The 17,902-nt window shown below is 41.4% G+C and overlaps 1 protein-coding gene across 1 annotated transcript in view; it reads left to right on the top strand.

The window, feature by feature from the left end:
* iqgap1 (IQ motif containing GTPase activating protein 1) overlaps nucleotides 1–17,902 on the top strand; it is a 51,013-nt gene that overhangs the window by 26,172 nt on the left and 6,939 nt on the right. The window contains exons 6-28 of the mRNA XM_044356632.1: nucleotides 257–324; nucleotides 881–994; nucleotides 1,804–1,982; nucleotides 2,562–2,649; nucleotides 2,767–2,924; nucleotides 3,010–3,094; nucleotides 3,845–4,008; nucleotides 5,006–5,166; nucleotides 5,288–5,412; nucleotides 6,298–6,461; nucleotides 12,325–12,415; nucleotides 12,542–12,709; nucleotides 12,975–13,117; nucleotides 13,201–13,371; nucleotides 13,511–13,594; nucleotides 13,686–13,757; nucleotides 14,050–14,119; nucleotides 14,209–14,573; nucleotides 14,688–14,851; nucleotides 14,933–15,157; nucleotides 16,243–16,383; nucleotides 16,492–16,576; nucleotides 17,627–17,859. Coding sequence (XP_044212567.1) covers nucleotides 257–324; nucleotides 881–994; nucleotides 1,804–1,982; nucleotides 2,562–2,649; nucleotides 2,767–2,924; nucleotides 3,010–3,094; nucleotides 3,845–4,008; nucleotides 5,006–5,166; nucleotides 5,288–5,412; nucleotides 6,298–6,461; nucleotides 12,325–12,415; nucleotides 12,542–12,709; nucleotides 12,975–13,117; nucleotides 13,201–13,371; nucleotides 13,511–13,594; nucleotides 13,686–13,757; nucleotides 14,050–14,119; nucleotides 14,209–14,573; nucleotides 14,688–14,851; nucleotides 14,933–15,157; nucleotides 16,243–16,383; nucleotides 16,492–16,576; nucleotides 17,627–17,859 — 3,318 coding nt within the window. The remainder of the gene's footprint in view (nucleotides 1–256; nucleotides 325–880; nucleotides 995–1,803; nucleotides 1,983–2,561; nucleotides 2,650–2,766; nucleotides 2,925–3,009; nucleotides 3,095–3,844; nucleotides 4,009–5,005; nucleotides 5,167–5,287; nucleotides 5,413–6,297; nucleotides 6,462–12,324; nucleotides 12,416–12,541; nucleotides 12,710–12,974; nucleotides 13,118–13,200; nucleotides 13,372–13,510; nucleotides 13,595–13,685; nucleotides 13,758–14,049; nucleotides 14,120–14,208; nucleotides 14,574–14,687; nucleotides 14,852–14,932; nucleotides 15,158–16,242; nucleotides 16,384–16,491; nucleotides 16,577–17,626; nucleotides 17,860–17,902) is intronic.

Genomic DNA, 17,902 nt, shown 5'->3' with positions numbered 1-17,902 from the left:
GTACTAAAACACCTGTTTCTTTAGCTAAAATTACATAGTTGGATTTTGGTATTTCCTCAGTATGAACCCTCTTTACTCCCTTGAATTTATTCATTGTGGTTATTTGGTTGTACTGAAAATATATTATAGTAATCATGACAAAAGTAGAGCGAAAAAAAAACCCCTGCATGGAGTTGTTTTCCATGTGTTTGTCACTCCTGCAGCTGCGTATTCCGTCATGTTTCTTTATGCATTGTTTCTTTGTCCTCTATTACAGCCTGTACCTGTTCAAGCTGGGCCTGGCCCCTCAGATCCAGGACCTGTATGGAAAAGTAGATTTCACTGGTAAGTGAAAGTGCACCAGCCCGAACATGAGTCTCTCTCTGTTTTTTTTTTTTTTTTTTTTTCTCATACTGTCCTCGTTAACCCGATTATGTCATCTTAAATCCAGAGCGATACAAATGTCACCTCTTTGGCAGAGTTAACATGAAGTTTAAATGTGTAGCATTTGTCTGAGAGAAAAGAGCGCGGAGGGGCGGTGTTTCTTTTTTTTTTTTTTTTTTTTTTTCTTTCAGCAAGCTGTGGTGTGGAGGAGCTGCTGGAAATGTGAAAGTCATTAGTAATTGTGAGAGCTTTTCCTGTCAGTGGAGTTCCCGCTGTCCCAGAGCCTGAGTCAGAAATCTGATTATCACACATGAGCCAGGAACAGTCTGTCTCCACTCCAGTGTCTCACTTCCCCAACCCAACCCCCCCCCCCCCCCCCCCCCCCCCCACCACCCCCCCCACCCCCCCCACCCTCCTCCCCCTCGTCTGCTCCCACTCCTCTCTCCACTTTTTTTTTTTTTTTCACCTCAATCCTCATGTCTGTTCCCTCTTCTTCTCTGTCTTCTCTCTCTCTCAGAGGAGGAGATCAACAACATGAAGAGTGAGCTGGAAAAGTATGGAATCCAGATGCCCGCCTTCAGCAAGATTGGCGGCATCCTGGCCAATGAGCTCTCGGTGGATGAAGCTGCATGTAAGAGAGGCTCAGATGTCACGGGGAGGAGGGCGGGATCTGAGAGCTGCAGATTGTATAATTTAGTTGATTCCCTCTCTGTCATTCATTATGAAACAGACACACACGCCCTTAACCCTCTGAATGTTAGTGTGGACACGATTTTATATCAATTTCAGCTTTTTTTTAGCACCTAAACAGCTGTTTCCAGTGTAGTTAATACTTTTTTTTAAAGCTCAAACTCATCTACAAGCCCAGTTTATCATTTTTCTTTATGCATATGTCAAATTCTAATAGGTTAGTGGACCTTTATGTGCATTAATTGAAAGTTCAGGGGTTTTTTTGTTGAGTTAGTAGTTCCCATGTGACACAGAAATGTACACACAAACTTCATTTTCTATACATTTCCAAGATAATGGCAAAATTTATGATATATTAAAGTTAAAGCATTGATTTTGGGATTAAAGTTCACATTTTCAACAGTTTTTCCTCATTTTCTTCCTATATTTTACCAGGAATATGTTAAACATGACAATATATAACTAATTTCAGAGGGTTAAGTGTATCCAGTTTAATACTGTGTGCATTTACCTGCAAGAAAACTGTAGAAAATAATAATTAGTAATGTGGAAATGATGATAAAGCAGATGCTGTTCACTCAATTAGAACGTTCGGATACGATCAGGAAAACTTCATGATACAATAATCAAATTCAACAATATATCTCATATCTCAAGATGGAATATTAAGTTATAAAACTGATATGATAATTAAGATCAGATGAAAGAACACGAAGCCAGCTGCTCACCCGTCTTCTCCTCCATCCTCAGTGCACGCCGCCGTGATCGCCATCAACGAGGCCATCGACCATGGCGTTCCAGAGGGCACGGTGGCCGCCATGCAGAACCCCAACGCCATGCTGGTCAACCTGGATAACAAATGTGCCAGCCAGTACCATGACACACTGTACCAGGCCAAGGCAGAGAAGGTGGCCAACTCACGCAAACGGGTACGAGGTTTTGTTCGGTGCAGTGATCGCAGGCGGTGTGCAGGTTTCAGAAGGGCCAGACATGAGCGGCGGCCTCGGGCAGATTTTCCTTGAAAGACCATAAGAAGCTCATATAATTAAAAACAGAGGGTTCATTGGAGTCAATGTCCAGCTTTTGATTAAAAAATAATTGACTATACAGCCTGAAGTAAAATGCTGAGGCCACATAAACCACTGAGGCAACAAAAATTAAAATAAACCCACACAGTAAAGACTGGTGGCTGGAAGATACAGAGTGTAATAACATCACTCCATCCTCTGTTGACAAGTCTGCCAGAAGAAAAAAAACATGTGGCATGTGTAATCTTTTATGAGTCATGCATGATAGTAAAAAAAAAAACATTTGTAATATTTTAATTTAGTTTTGCCAATAGGTGAAGCAAACAAATGACCAGAATTCTCAAAAAAAAAAAATCAGAGCAAGGAAACAAAAACTCCCCTCTGGAAAGAAATATATTGTACTCTGGTGTCCTGTGGGAAGAATAAAATGATAAGTAGTTCTCATGTTTAATGCTGCTTTGCTTTGCTTTCCTCAAACAGCAAATGGAGAACACCGAAGCAGAGAGAGACATCTACGATGAACTTCTCACCCAGGCTGAAATCCAGGGCAATGTCAACAAAGTCAACGGCAAGTTACACAAACATATACGCAGACATGTATTTACTATTTCTTTATCAGTACACATGAATGGTACGAATGGTATGAATGTTAACCATTTCCCCCCCCCCCCCCCCCCCCCGACAGTGAGCAATGCCTTGAGCGCAGCTGAGCAGGCTTTGCTGGGCGGCAATGAGGATAAACTATACGAGGCGCTGAAGGCCATGGGCGTCCAGAACCTGCAGCCCCAGAACAAAGCCTGGTACCTCAAACAGCTGCAGGCTGATAGAGAGACTAAAGAGCAGGTAGGATCAGGATGTTTTGTTGAGAACATGTGGAAATGTCTCTGTCTCATCGTCGAAATCTAATCCTGATATTCTCCTTTATCAGACGTCTCCAGGAGAAGCCCTGACGAAGGACGAGTTGCAGAGCGGCGTGGACGTGTCCAATGATATAGCAGAAGGCTACCTGAAGAGTATGAACCATATATATATATATACACATATGAACCACACATTCAACCAAAATCCATCTCACAGTTTCTTAAAACCATCGTCTTCGTCCCCCCTCTTCTATCTGATCTCATGATAAAACTATTTTATTCACTGTCGTTAAAGCAAAGGTTCACATTCTTTATGAGCAATGAATCAGGTTTTTGCTTGTAGTAATATTTCCTCCTGTTCGTTCTGGCCATCATAAGATGCATTCCTAACATGTTTCCATTGTAAGAGATGTGGAACAAAATCCACAGTCCTCTTCCTGTGTAAAACTACATTTTTAAAGTTCAGCTGAAGCTAATATGAGGCTTCAGCAGCACAGTTACAGAAGCAAGTGGGTTTCTTTCTAGGTTACAACCTTTTTAGTACAGAATGTAACCAGATACACGACTTTTGAGAGCTGGTATTTATTTTATTTTACAGAACTTATAAATTTAATCCACATTCTTTAGAAGATTCCTTTAATTTTTTTTTTTAACAATCCAAATGCAACCCAGAAATGTGGTGAGAAGGATGTTTTACTGCTTAAATATAAACTTGTCACTACTCTCTGATAGATTCTACAATGATTTAAAACAAATCTTTGGTATTTTCTGTATTTATACGCACGACGTCCGACATATACACACCAATGAATGCAATGAGCTGATATCGACTGCTATATTTATTGGTCATTCTGTAATTTTACGTGTGTGTGTGTGTGTGTGTGTGTGTGTGTGTGTTTGTAGTGTTGAAGGCAGTGGAACGCATCAACGCTGCCATCAGGGCGGCTGTTCCTGAGAAGACGGTCGAGGAGCTGATGAACCCGCACGCTCAGCTGCCTGAAGTCTACCCGAGCGCTGCAGACCTCTACCAGAGAGAGCTGTCCAGCCTGCAGCAGCAGAGCCAAGAGGTACAATACACACGAAGAAAACGCACACATAACCACACAAGTACATACGAGTAAAACCCACAGCATCGCTGCGTCATTATGTACATGAAAACACGTGACCATGTGGCTTTTGAGGCTAAATTATAGGATCAGCTGAGCTGAAAACAAAAATTTTCTCATCATCTACTTACCTTCATATCAGTCAGAGGCACACTGATGTTCATACAGTTCATACAGTGTTTTCTTTGCTATATGTGTGTTATGGCAGTCTAGCCCTCTCTATTAATAGAAGTATTTATTTTATATGTTTAGAACTGATGAGACTTGTACATGTTCACTGCACAAAATTCTTACTTTCACATATTTTATATCACATTTACGTGGATCTGGAATCATTATTCGATTAGTTTATTGACAGGAATCAATTAATTGTCATTTATCAAGCAAAAAAAATCAAAATTTTTGTTGATTCCAGCTTTTTTAATGTTAAATTCAGCAGCTTTTTCTCAGATTCATAACGCTGTAAATTGAATATCTTTGGATTTTGGATTGTTGGTCAGACAAAACGAGTCATTTGAAGACATCATCTTGGGCTCTGGAGGATTCACATGTTGTTTTTTTATGTTTTTTTACTATTTTATTATATATTTTAGAGACCAAACAGATTAATTGATAGTCGTACAAGGACATTTCTTTACTTCTTGGAAAACAACACATTATAAGTAGCCTGTAACGCATACATAACATTTCCAACCATTTTTAACACTCTGCCTCTCTTATACCACATAATTGACAACCTCACCAACTACACACCCTCACCAACTACACACCAGTGGCTTTAGATGCACTTTCCTTCCTCCTGAGGTTTGCCATGTTTGAACTGATTTGACCGTGGAACCGCAAAGCAAGACGCCATCAACTGTTACATACTGTTCCCTCCGGTGTTTACTGCTCTGCCTCTGGTAGTCTTCATTGGCAGTTTGACATACGAGGTAAATTTGAGTCCTGTGTCCCGCAGGGTTCGCTGTCCCACCCGGAGCTGCTTGTTGCCGTGGAGATGCTGTCATCGGTGGTGCTGATGAACGAGGCGTTGGAAGTGGGAGACCGAGGCGCCCTCTGGAAACAACTGTCCAGCTCTGTCACCGGGCTTAGCAACGTGGAGGGTGAATATGCACAGAGGTGAGTTCACACAACAGAAGACGTTGTCACGTTGTCTTTGTGCTGTCTGAGGTGTTTTATGTGTTTACTGAATGGATTCAGGCAGGTTGTTGATGTGGCGCTGAACCCGTGTGTTCCTCAGGTACATGGATGAGCTGATGCGTCTTAAGGCAGCAGCCAGAGAGGAAGGCTCTGCCTATCTGACATGGAACGACATTCAAGCCTGTATCGACCAGGTCAACATGGCTGTGCAGGAGGAGCATGAACGTAAGAAGCCATTCACTTGTCAAACCCCCCAAATAATCAATGAAATGATCAATAAAAAGTAACGCATACAGTACACACTGATGACTTTGATCCCAATGAGATCCTCATCAAATCCATATCAGATGTTTCTTTAACATTACCTGTCTGCCCCCTGTCTTTGCATCCTGAGTCTCTTTCCTGGTCATATGAAATTGTCAAAAGGTAAAAAACGATCAGTGTTTGTATCCAACTGACAAAATATCGTATTGCACTTAAATGGAAAAAAATCTGAATCACCAACTGTTACTCAATGGCTAAAAACCCTCCCACGCTGCCTGGCTGTGGAAAAGTAGACACGCGCTGCAAAAGGTCACTTACAAATATTCTAAATAATGTGGGGACGCTTTATGCGCTGTCTGGATACCAAGTAACTCTACTGACTGTACTTTCTGATGAAGTGATGAAGAAATGTAGTTTATGTATGACAGTGTCCTGAACTAATGAACTATGTACTGTATATATAGTTTATTTTTTTCCTATGTGTGTGTTTGTTTTTCTTTATGTGTTTTGTCTTGTTTTACTTTTTATGACCTTATTTTATGTGGAAAATCTGACAAACAATAAAAAAAAAAAAAAAAAAAAAAAAATAAATATTCTCAAGCAAAACCAGCAAAGCTCATAATAAGATATTAGTTTATGTGCTGACAGGTAGGTTTTAATCATAAAACCAACCCAGGATATGTAAAAGTAACTTTTTCCTGCTTCATTTAAGTAGAATTAAATCTTAAATTGTTTAAATGATATTACAATAGTCTTTTTCTTTCCTATCCTTTCATATTATATTGTAATCATTAACCCACAGAGTGTTAATGAGGTCTATCTGTACGTCTGCTCGTGTGTTTGCAGGTATTGAAGCTATCGGACGGATCAATGAGGCCCTGGATGAAGGGGATCCCATGAAGACCCTCGCCATGCTGCAGAACCCCTCAGCCAAGCTCACCGATGTGGACCCGTCTGTGGCTCAGCATTACCACGATAAACTCCTGGAGGCCCGCAGAGAGAAGGCTCACGTAAGACAAAACACACAGACACAGACATACGGGAGGAGTGAATCTCTCTGACAGCGGCTGTAGAAAGATAGTTTCAGAAAATAGATGTTCAGGTTATAACATGAGTACGAGGTTCGGATGAGAATTCAGTCCAACCAGGCTATTGTGTATACATCCTGTTCTCTCTTTGTCCGTTTGTGATTTGCTTTTCTATGTGTATCTAGTATTCAGGTGAGCATTATGTAAATATGAGTCAGTCACTTTATGCAAACAGGGCCTGGCTACAGTTACATCCTGACTTATGACTGCTAGTGAAAGCTGTCAGGGTTAAATGTGACTGGACATATGATAAAGTTTTATATTTCTGTTAATGAAAGCTATATATTTATTATATGACAGGTTTATCATGACACAAAACTCAACATAACAGTATGCACACCAGTAATTTTCCAGTTGAATCAAAATTTTGTGCACATTATTTAATCTAGGCACTCAAAATAATAAATTGTGCGCACAATTAATAGCTCGTTTTGCTAATATTCCCCCCCTTGTGTCTGTAAATGAGGTGGACAAAATATTCAAAGAAAAAAACTGATTAAATGCATTACTGTACAGTAGATTGTACACGTGTACATAATAAAATGGCTAGCGAGTGTATTGTTCACATTTTAACTTGTGAACACATCATATCACATTTCTGTCACAGTAGGAACTGAAGTTGCAGGTTGTTGTGGTTACTCTGATACTCTGATAAGGAAGGAGCATAGAGGGTGTTAGCACCTAGCACCTAGTATTGAAGTGTCAACAAATAATGACTTCATTCCTTTATATAAATATTATTAGGTTATCAGATTCATCACTTTTGCCCTTGTCACCTCAACACTCTTCACAGTTAATACTATTCAGCATTACTCATCAGCTTTGGCTGCTATCTGTTAGGTGCACATCTACTGTGACACCTAAAGGTTTTAAATAAAATGCAGTACTTTATCTGTAACACCCCAATGCTGCATAGATATATTATTGTGAATATTTAGTCATAGCCAAAGGGATCCCAGACACATGTAGGGCTGCAGATGGCTCCGTGTGACTCAGGCCTTTGAGCTCCACATGACTTGACCAGACTGCTGATGTCATGGTGTGATCATCTTTCCTCCCCCCACTCACTTCCTGTCATACATCTGCATAGGACATGCATGTCTGAGCCTCCTCGCTCTCTCTGTCTCTTAAAGGGGACCTATTATGCTTTTACTTATTTTCAGTCATATATATATATATATAATGTTACAATGTCGGATATTCATATTAAACGCGGCCAAAGTGTCACATAATGAGGTAAACGTATGTAGAATTAATCACTGGGAGCAAAAGGCACTGGCTTCAGACTGTTCTGAACGCTTTTTTCTACTTTCAGCCTGAACTGACGTCAACTCGTGACAGATTTCTTTATATGGTTCACTGCTGCGCTCTGCTAACGTTATGGTGTTTTTCCAGTGTTTTAGGGGTAGTCACGCCGAGCCGTGACTCCCTTACACAGCAGGGCAGTGTGGTCTGCAGCTCTTCATCACACATCGTCATCACTGTGGCTTTTTCTGCTTATACTATTCCTCCCTGCCTTATTTCTAACTGATCCGCTGAACAAAGAGCTCCAAATATCTCCATACGTTGTTGTGTCGACTGGTTTTAAGCGCTGCTAACGAAGCGCCGCTAATTTGGTAAAGAACACGTTTAATTTCCTGTAAATTAGTCACAATAAAATTCTTCTGTTATTTTGTCATTTTAAAAGCTTTTAATATGAAACAGTAAAGCAGGAAATGTCGGGTTTGCATCAGCGGTAACTTAACACGATTGATACAGTTACCCCTTGGCGGGCTTCTGGAAAGCTCGCCAATCAGAACACAGTGGGCTCATTTGGAGGGGGGCCTTGAAAAGACAGGAACTAAAACTGCCTGTTAGAGACAGGCTGAACTGAAGGGCTGCACAAAGGAACAGTATAAGATAAATAAGGAGTTTTAAGTTTGAGTTTTGAAATGTGAATCTTGCAAAACTACTCTAGTGGAGTCCCCGGAATAAAAATATAGATCTGTAAATGAGCATAATAGGTCCCCTTAAAGCTCTCAGAGGCTTGACCTATCTTTTTAACACTCCCTGATGTCACTGGTGGATCTCATGAATCCAGAGGAGGACGTGATCTAAACACACTAGTCTTTCTCGAAAGCAGCCTGCTCTCTCTGACTCATTTGCCTGTGTTATCATAACTTGAGTGAGGCAAGCTGATGAATGTGCTTCTTGTATTCGTATGTCTGTGCTGGAAATTTGCATATGATGTCACCAGCACGGCACCATATTTGGGTTGTTTTCCTGTCGAGGGAGAAACGAAGGGCGACTGAGCCGCAGGTGAGGTCAGACAGCAGGAACACAGTGCAAAAAGCTGTATGGGAACTCCACACCTGCTGGTGAAACTGGAAGACAGATTTTTTTTTTAAGAACAAGGGATGTGAAGAGAATAATTCTCAGTGTATCCATTTTTGTACTGCGTTTGTTTTTAGCTTATGTAAATACAGATAAAGAAAGTGCCTTATCAAGGTTAGACTTCTAAATACTCGGTCACTGCCCACACTGTTTGAAATGTCAACAGCCATCTGTTACATCTAAATCCTTGAATATATCATGTGGGAAGTCGTCGTGTTTTCAGAACAGGACCCAGAAAAAAATATTTAAAAAAAAGAGAGGAAAAAAAGCAAACTATTTTCCTGCCTATTTCACAGGCATAGGAAATAACAAGCCAGGCCTCAGTCGTTTGCTTCCATAAAAGGGCAGAAAGCTGACCACTACATTAGATGGGCCCAGGGGCATGGGCACGGGCACACACACACACCATCCTGTGGTTGTTGATTTGGTGAATGTGGCTATTTGAGGTGATGAGCTCAAGAAAGAGGAAGTGCTTATAGCGCTGGAAGCTTCCTGTTGGATTTCAAAGGCTTGATGAGGTATTCCCCCAACAGATCAGAGGTGACTGACTTCAGGAGAGCGTGAAGATGTAGTGAAGCTCCAAGAGGGGTGATTCCAGGTGATTTAAGTCCAGGGGAGTGAGGAGAAGAAGCTCGTTATTTCGCCTCCGGTTCAATTTTGACGGGCTTCTTGGTGTCGCCTCATTAGCTCTGCAGTATTAGAACAGTTAGTCAAAAAGACAGTCAGGCAGAAGTTGGCTTTGACTGTGCGCTGAGGGCTGTGCCTAGATAAACAGCAGGAAGTTCTGCCCAGACTCTGCTGACTAACAAGCTGAATATAGTCTACTATGCCTCATCAGATGGTTATCACTTGACTTTGTAGCTGCAACAATCACAACTAAAACTGTATCAGGCTCTATACATTTCAGTCAAGTCATGCTTTGTTCCGTATATGCAGGTTTCCCATGTGCCTAAAGATGTATGAATGAGCTCATGGTTTTGACGGAAATTTAAAAAAAAAAGAAAAAGAAAACGAGGTATTGCACAAAAAGAAAAGTTCAGAAAGATGAATTATAAATTACCCAACCCCCTCAGCTTTCACTTCCTCTTTTTTTCCATGATGTGTGTTTCTAAAGTGTGATGAGCTATAGCAAGCTACGCCCAAGTTGTCCTCCAGTCCCCTGCCCACTCTGGCACCACACCCTGTCTAGCACCTCCCGCCAGCTGCTGTGACTCATCCCTCGCAAATACCAATTACAGCGCCAAGTGCAAACATACAAACACTAATCAACGCTCAGCCCAGGTACGGCTTTGTTTACTATAAAGATGGAGCTCGTTAGACTCCCGGCGCATGCTACTGCAGATGTTAGCTGCCAAACCCCCTACCCCCCACCCCCCTCCTCCTCCTCCCCTTGCATAAGAAATCTTCAAGATCGGGTATCAGTCTTATTCGCCCACCCCTTTCACACACACACACATGCATATACACACACCTCCTCTCATCTGCCCTGCAGCACAACAAGAAGGGGCGGGACACATAGAGGAGGGGGGAGGCTGAAACCAAATGAATTGCCTGTTTTACTGGGCTCTAGAAAGCAGCAGCAGCAGCAGAAGCAAGTAGAAACCTGCTGCCACAAACTTTATATAGAGGCAGAGTGCGCCATCTGGTTGCGGTTAAGTATGTCTACAGCTCGTAATAACATAGTGATGAATTCATTACTGAGGTCTAGTTGTCGTCCGGTTGGTGAGCAAATGGAATCGGATGACATAAAGGAAAAATCCCCACTGAAACGCTATTAAAAAAACATCCATTTGTGACGCATGTTGCATTTTTTAGGTCTGTTTGTGCTACAGTTTGGTGTATTTTTGGATGACTGGCCAAATGTAATTGATGTGTGACAGCATGTTCATGTATTTCCACCAGCCACAGGGTGAGTTAAATGTTTAAAATGCAACGTGTCTGTCCTCCATAATCAAAGAACAAGAGGTAGACATTCATCACAGACACAGAGAACACCCGCAGTGGCAGAAAATTAGACCAGAATGCATTGCAGCTACAAAAGATGTTGTGATTTGTATACTGGGTGAGGGCATGATCATACAATGGACACATTTAACCCACAGCTGGAGTAGCACACTTTGAGGCCCATGCTTATTCTCTGGAAGTGTTGTAGAGGTCGTTCTGAGAAATGTAGAAGGAAATCACCGACTGTAGTGGAAATAAATAAGCCAGGTAGCAATTCATCAACAAACAGTCCACAAATGTATATTGAAGGTTAATAATGTGTAGGTGGATGTGATTCCTCTCATTTCTGTCCGCTTCCATGTGCAATAATTTAATAAGTTGATTTTTTATGATAAAATATACTTTATTGTCCCCTCAGGGAACTTTTTCTTGGGCTCAGTGTTGTTGCATACTTTACATACATACCTTTATAATCATTGATGCATTAAAACAACCCCCCCCCCCCCCCCCAAAAAAAAACACACAATAACACCAATGGAATCAATAAAATCACTACAGCTACAGCACTATTGCACTTGGTACCAGAATATTTATATTAATGTGCTTAAATATATATATTTATGTAGGTATCAGGTGTTCCTTGCAGCACAGCTCTGACCAGCTCAGCCAATAAGTCTAGGACTTCATCGTTCTATCTCTTACAAAGTCTGACGTGTTATTTTTATAATATATTAACATGTTGTTAGCCAAACCAAAAGAAGCCTGTACTGTAGATATTATGTGTTATAGGAGTTTGGTTTAAATACTCTTAGAATTGGCAGGGAGAATTAAAATCAGTCAAAGCCTCTCCAAAAAAAACCCATGCCAGAAGGATGGACGTATTTGTTCTGTAACTGATCATATTTACAAGTACAGAAATGCTGCTAATGAAGCAAACATCTCAGCCTGCTGTGTGCTGCTCATGCTGATTATCTGGCAAAGAGTTTCAACAGACACCGAACATAACAACGTTAACGAAGGTTGAATGTATTTCAGAGCTGAATAATACTGACAACAACAACACCCGCAGGCTCAAGAACCAAGATTACAATATCACCATATAACCTTTCTCACAGAAAGGGATATGGCATTAAAAATAATCTAATTTTATTATTCTTCTTAATATGTAAGAATGACAGTTGTATTCTAGTTGTATTCTTACTCGTTCCTGGCTACACATTATTGTATCTTTTACTTACCATCCAGTAGTATTTTGAGTGAAATATTTGTAAATTAAAAAAAAAAAAAAAAAAAAAGTGCAAATTTGGCCTGAATCACCAGCATTTGGAAGAGAAAGCATACAGACGTGCAGAATCACACGTTTTTCCATTCGAGATACAACCATGATTAGAGTGTGTACGTGTGAGTTTGTGCATGTGCTCGCTGTGCCGCTGTTAGTTTCTGAACATATTTTCTTGTGTCCTTCCAGGAGACCCAGGACCCCTCTGCTGTGCTGTGGTTGGATGAGATCCAGGATGCTATTCTGAAGGCTAACCAGGACACAAAGGAAGCCTTACAGTGTACGAATACACACTTTAAACCCATTTTACATGCAAACATGTGCTACACCCCCTCTGCCGGTGTTCCTTATATGTTAGGACAGTGCAAAGAGGACTGAAGGCTGATGTTTGTGTTTGTATCTGCAGTCTCGCAGTCCATCCAGGCCATCAATGAGGCGGTGGATACTGGTGACGCAGCTCAGACTCTGGCTGCTCTGCGTAACGCCGGGGCAGGACTGTACGGAGTCACCTCTGAGTGTGGTCAGACCTACCAGAACGACCTGGCCAAGATCAAAGAAGACAAAAAGAAAGAAGGTGAGCAGAAAATTTAGGGATGAATAAAGTAAAGGACGAGTGTATTTATCACAACTTTGTAGTTAATGCCATCAGAAAGGTGACGGTTGCTGTGTCTGTACAATTTTGATGAAACTTGATGCATCTTTTCTGTGGTTTCCAGTGTTTTAAGGTTACACTGATACCTTTAGCTGCTATGATCCATTACATTACAGAAACTAGCTGAAAATAAAGGGATGATGGCTCTTGTTACTCAATCAAGTTGCACCTTCTTCTCTCTGTCCAGGTGATAATGGCAGCGACTGGGTGCAGCACTGGGTGAAGGGTGGACACAACTACTACTACAACCTGAAGACCAAGGAGGGCACCTGGGTGCAGCCGGAGAGCTTCGTAACAAACAACACCCAGCTCAACAAGGAGGACATCCAGGTATGTTACTGTCTCTGCGCAACACTGCAGGGTCGTAGCTTTTTAACACAGCATTAAACCGGTCGTTTTATTTTCCCTGTCAGTCGGTGGTTTCTGGGGTAACCACAGCCTACAATCGAGAGCAGCTGTGGCGGGCCAATGAGACTCTAATTACCAAGCTGCAAGCTCGTTGCCGTGGCTACCTGGTGAGGAATGGCCTGAAGGAGCGGATGAACTTCCTGAAATCCCAAGAACCAGCTGTAACTCGCATACAGGTGAGTTAGACCTTTATACAAACATCATCCTGAGTTTATACATATAAGTCCTGCACCTTTTCTAAAGGTTAAAGTCTATCAGGATTTATTATTACACTGTTTGAGGCTCATTAAATGTTAATCTGGTTTTTTTTTTCAGGCTCACTGGAAGGGCCACAAACAGAGGAAGAAGTTCAAAGACCGTAACCAGTACCTGAAAGACCACAGTGGAGATGCTGTCAAGGTGAAATGATCATGTTATGTCAGTAATATGAATATTATCAGTAGTGTTTACTGTACATACAGTTTAGACTAAAGGATTTATTGTTTCTCAGATCCAAGCGATGGTTCGGATGCACCAAGCTCGTAAGAAGTATAAGGATCGTCTGAAGTACTTCAATGATCATGTGAGTAAACCCTCCTTATGTGTAGCTACAAATTAAGTTTTGGCCCATTTCAAAGCACCAAGAGAAGGCATTGTAATTTTTTTTTTAATCACAAAACAAATATCCTGTTACCTAATGAACGCTTTAAATCATGTCACATAATTTCCCCTGACACATCCGCTGACATTTACTCCGGGTCCTTTGGGGGTTTGAAGGAGGCAAATGACTCATTTAGCACTCTTGACATGTGTGAAGTCATTTCCACATAACATGGACTATTGATCCACCTAATGATTACTGTTTTATATTGCAGATCAATGACGTGGTGAAGATTCAGGCTTTCATTAGAGCCAATAAGGCCAGGGACGACTACAAGACGCTGAGTAAGTAGAATCCCCACTTTGATCCAAGACACGCTCATGCATTATTTGGTTGCGTGACTTTCTCATGTCCCAAAAATGTCCTCACACAGTCAACGCCGCGGATCCTCCGATGGCGGTGGTGAGGAAGTTCGTCCACCTGCTGGATCACAGCGACCAGGACTTCCAGGAGGAGTTGGAGCTGATGAGGCTCCGCGAGGAGGTGGTGACCAACATCCGCTCCAATCAGCAGCTGGAGAACGACCTGAACCTGATGGACATCAAGATCGGCCTGCTGGTGAAGAACAAGATCACGCTGCAGGAGGTGGTTTCCCACAGCAAGAAGCTGACCAAGAAGAACAAGGGCCAGCTGTCCGACATGATGATGATGAACAAACAGAGAGGAGGCCTGAAGGCTCTCAGCAAGGAGAAGAGGGTCAAACTGGAAGCCTACCAGTACCTCTTCTACCTCTTACAGGTAACTTTACAGTACACCTGCCACTGTTCTTTGATTGCATTGTCTCTGGATTTTTAATTATCTCTCATTTAGGGTCATTGATACCTCTCTAACTACATTTCTGCTTGCTTTCAGACCAATCCCACGTATCTCGCCAAGCTGATTTTCCAGATGCCTCAGAATAAATCCACAAAGTTCATGGATTCTGTCATCTTCACCCTGTATAACTACGCCTCTAACCAGAGAGAGGAGTACCTGCTGCTCAAGCTCTTCAAAACTGCCCTGCAGGAGGAGATCAAGTAAGAGACAGATACTGAAACCACAGGTTTAAATCAGATAAGGTTTGGTTCATAAATACACATTAAAAATGTCGCTTTTAGGTCGAAAGTTGACCAGATGAAGGAGGTCGTCACAGGAAACCCCACCGTCATCAAAATGGTTGTGAGTTTCCACCGAGGTGCCCGGGGTCAGAACGCGCTGAGGCAGATCCTGGCGCCGGTAGTCAAGGAGATCATGGATGACAAAACGCTAAACATCAAGACCGACCCCGTGGACATCTATAAGAGCTGGGTCAACCAGATGGAGACGCAGACCGGAGAGGCCAGGTGAGCTGGAGATGAGGTTGTGTTTGTGCATTTTCTTCTTCAGCAGGCGGATACTGGATACATACATGAATCAGATACTTTGTCTGATTTATTTACTATGAATTTACATAATGATCCATGTATAAGAACATTCTGCAACATCACATCAGCACTGTTAATTCAAGAAAGTCCTAATATCTTCTCTCAGGATGATTAAGTCATTTTATATTCTTACAAAAATAAATAATCTAAAGAGAAAACTAGATGGCACTTCAATCTTAAAACTATGAAAGACAAAAACAACACTGCAAATATATTTTTATATATTTTATTAATGGTTAATGATGCAGTCTTCACTACTAAAACTGTATATCTACATGGGACAATCTTTAGATCTATAATCAGATTAAAAAGACATAATGTAGACACATTTTTATCTTGAATTTCTAAATCTTCACTGCGTATATTTTGCTAGTTTTGTAGTCAGGTTTTGTTTTGTTGTGGTCTGATTTATATGCGAGTTTGAAGAAATCTTATCTAGTAGTTTTTGCATACCGTATCTGCAATTTTGTTTTGTTCGATGCCAGTAAATTCCTCTAGATTACAGAATATTTATCTTGGTTGTAGAAGGGGATTTTTCTGCAAGGCTAAAGCTCACAGTTGAGCCAAAACAAGCATCAGATGTTGTTATAAGGTCACTTCACTGATTTTACACATGAAGTTTAATGCAAGCGTCATGACGAGTACTTCTCAGCCTGTGAAAACAGTTGCATAATGTCTCCTGTGGGGCTCTGGAGGGAGCTTATCCAAAGTTGGAAATAAATAGCCGTGATGATGTCACAGAGGTTATCACAGTGACTTCAATTTTTAAACACAAAGCCTCCATTTAAAAAACAAAGGTGTAGGGTTACAAAGGAGTGGGCAGCCATAATGAAAGGTGAGGAGATGTCGGATATAGTGTTTTTGAAACTTGATGGACTACAGTCAGGATATCTCGGCCTCTGCTGCTTCAACCATCCTAATCTAAGAGTCCCCAAACTTTACTACATCGCTAGAGTGCCCCTTTCTGATAAACACTGATTCCTCTTGTTTTCCTCCACCAACAGTAAGCTGCCTTATGACGTGACTCCGGAGCAGGCGATGGCCCACGAGGAGGTGAGGACGAGACTGGAAGCCTCCATCAAGAACATGAAGACGATCACTGACAAATTCTTGTCTGCTATCATCGTCTCGGTGGATAAAATACCGTAAGTTTCTCTCTGAAGCGTCACCGCCTACATTGGTCACATTTTTACAGACTTAAGTTAGTTTGTTTCCGTCTCACGCTGTGATGTCTGTGACGGTTTGTCCGACAGATACGGGATGCGGTTCATCTCCAAGGTGCTGAAGGACACCCTCCACGAGAAGTTCCCGGATTCTACAGAGGATGAGCTCCTCAAGGTTCGCATTTCTAATTTGTAGGCTTAATGTTAGTCACTCTGCGCTTCACGGTCTTTAAACGGTCAATCCACGAAACTCATTTTCCCAATTCTCACTTTAGTGTATCTAGTTGTATCTACACATGCAGATGATTTCAGTTTGAAGGGTTTTTGATCTCTGACATTCAGACTTGTGCTGCAGCTACAAAATAGCGGATGGTATTTGGTTTGTGGTGCTCATAACATCAAAAACTTACATTCAGATTCAGATCACTTTAATGACAACTTTGATGGCCACATCCTTCTTCATAGAGACAGTTTGCAGTAATACTATGATTAAAAAAATACTGTTAAAAACTGGTTGAACTAACCCTTTAATCCTGACGAGTTGGACAAGCATTGCTCCTCTTCTCTTGCCCTTCCTCACTGAACAACTTCTTTTCCTTCTCATCTTCAGCTTGGCTCTCCCTGCTTTGTCTCTTATTCATTTCTTTTCTTTGTTTTTCTTCCTTTTCTCCTGTTTCTCTGCTTTTTTTCCGCCTCGCCAACCAGCTCCAGCCTCTCTGTCGGGGTGGTGGTGTGCTCCTTCTCTCTATCTGCTGACCTATAAGGTGAGCCTCGCCACTCTTCCGGCTCTCCTCTTCATCCTACACAAGCTGTGTCCTAATGTTCAAAAGCTTTTCTCTTTTCTCATTTTCGCAGCAGCAGCTACTAAAACAGATCTCAACTCATTTCACTCCTGATTAATCTGTGTGATCCCAAAATAAAACTATGACAAGAAGATTTAATTTACACCGTTTTATTGTGTTACAAAAAAATGCACGTTAAGTAAAAATAAATATATTGTTTGTTTGTTGGTCTAATTCAGTTTAACTTATGTTGATGGCTGCATCATGCAGGACCTTTTGAATATAATTTTATTCCTGTCTGAACAGTTTGATAAATTACTTAAAATTATAAATGTTAATACTATTATTGGTAATATATTTCACCCCAAAATGGGCCATAAATTATGAAAAATATGCCTTATTTTATGATCATGATCATTAGTAACTGAGTCATTTGATTTCAGATTGTTGGGAACCTCTTATATTACCGTTACATGAACCCAGCCATCGTGGCACCTGATGCCTTTGACATCATTGAGATGTCGGCGGGTGGTCAGCTGACCACCGAGCAGCGACGAAACCTGGGATCCGTCGCCAAGATGCTGCAGCACGCCGCCTCCAATAAGATGTTCTTGGGAGACAACGCCCACCTCAATCCCATCAACGAATATCTCAGCGCGTCCTATCAGAAGTTCAGGTGTGATGTTTTATATATAAATATGAAACAAGTGTTCTTTCCT

This window comes from Thunnus albacares, chromosome 1, assembly GCF_914725855.1.
Source record: "Thunnus albacares chromosome 1, fThuAlb1.1, whole genome shotgun sequence".
Lineage (NCBI taxonomy): Eukaryota > Metazoa > Chordata > Actinopteri > Scombriformes > Scombridae > Thunnus > Thunnus albacares.
This window is presented reverse-complemented; position numbering and strand designations above follow the sequence as displayed.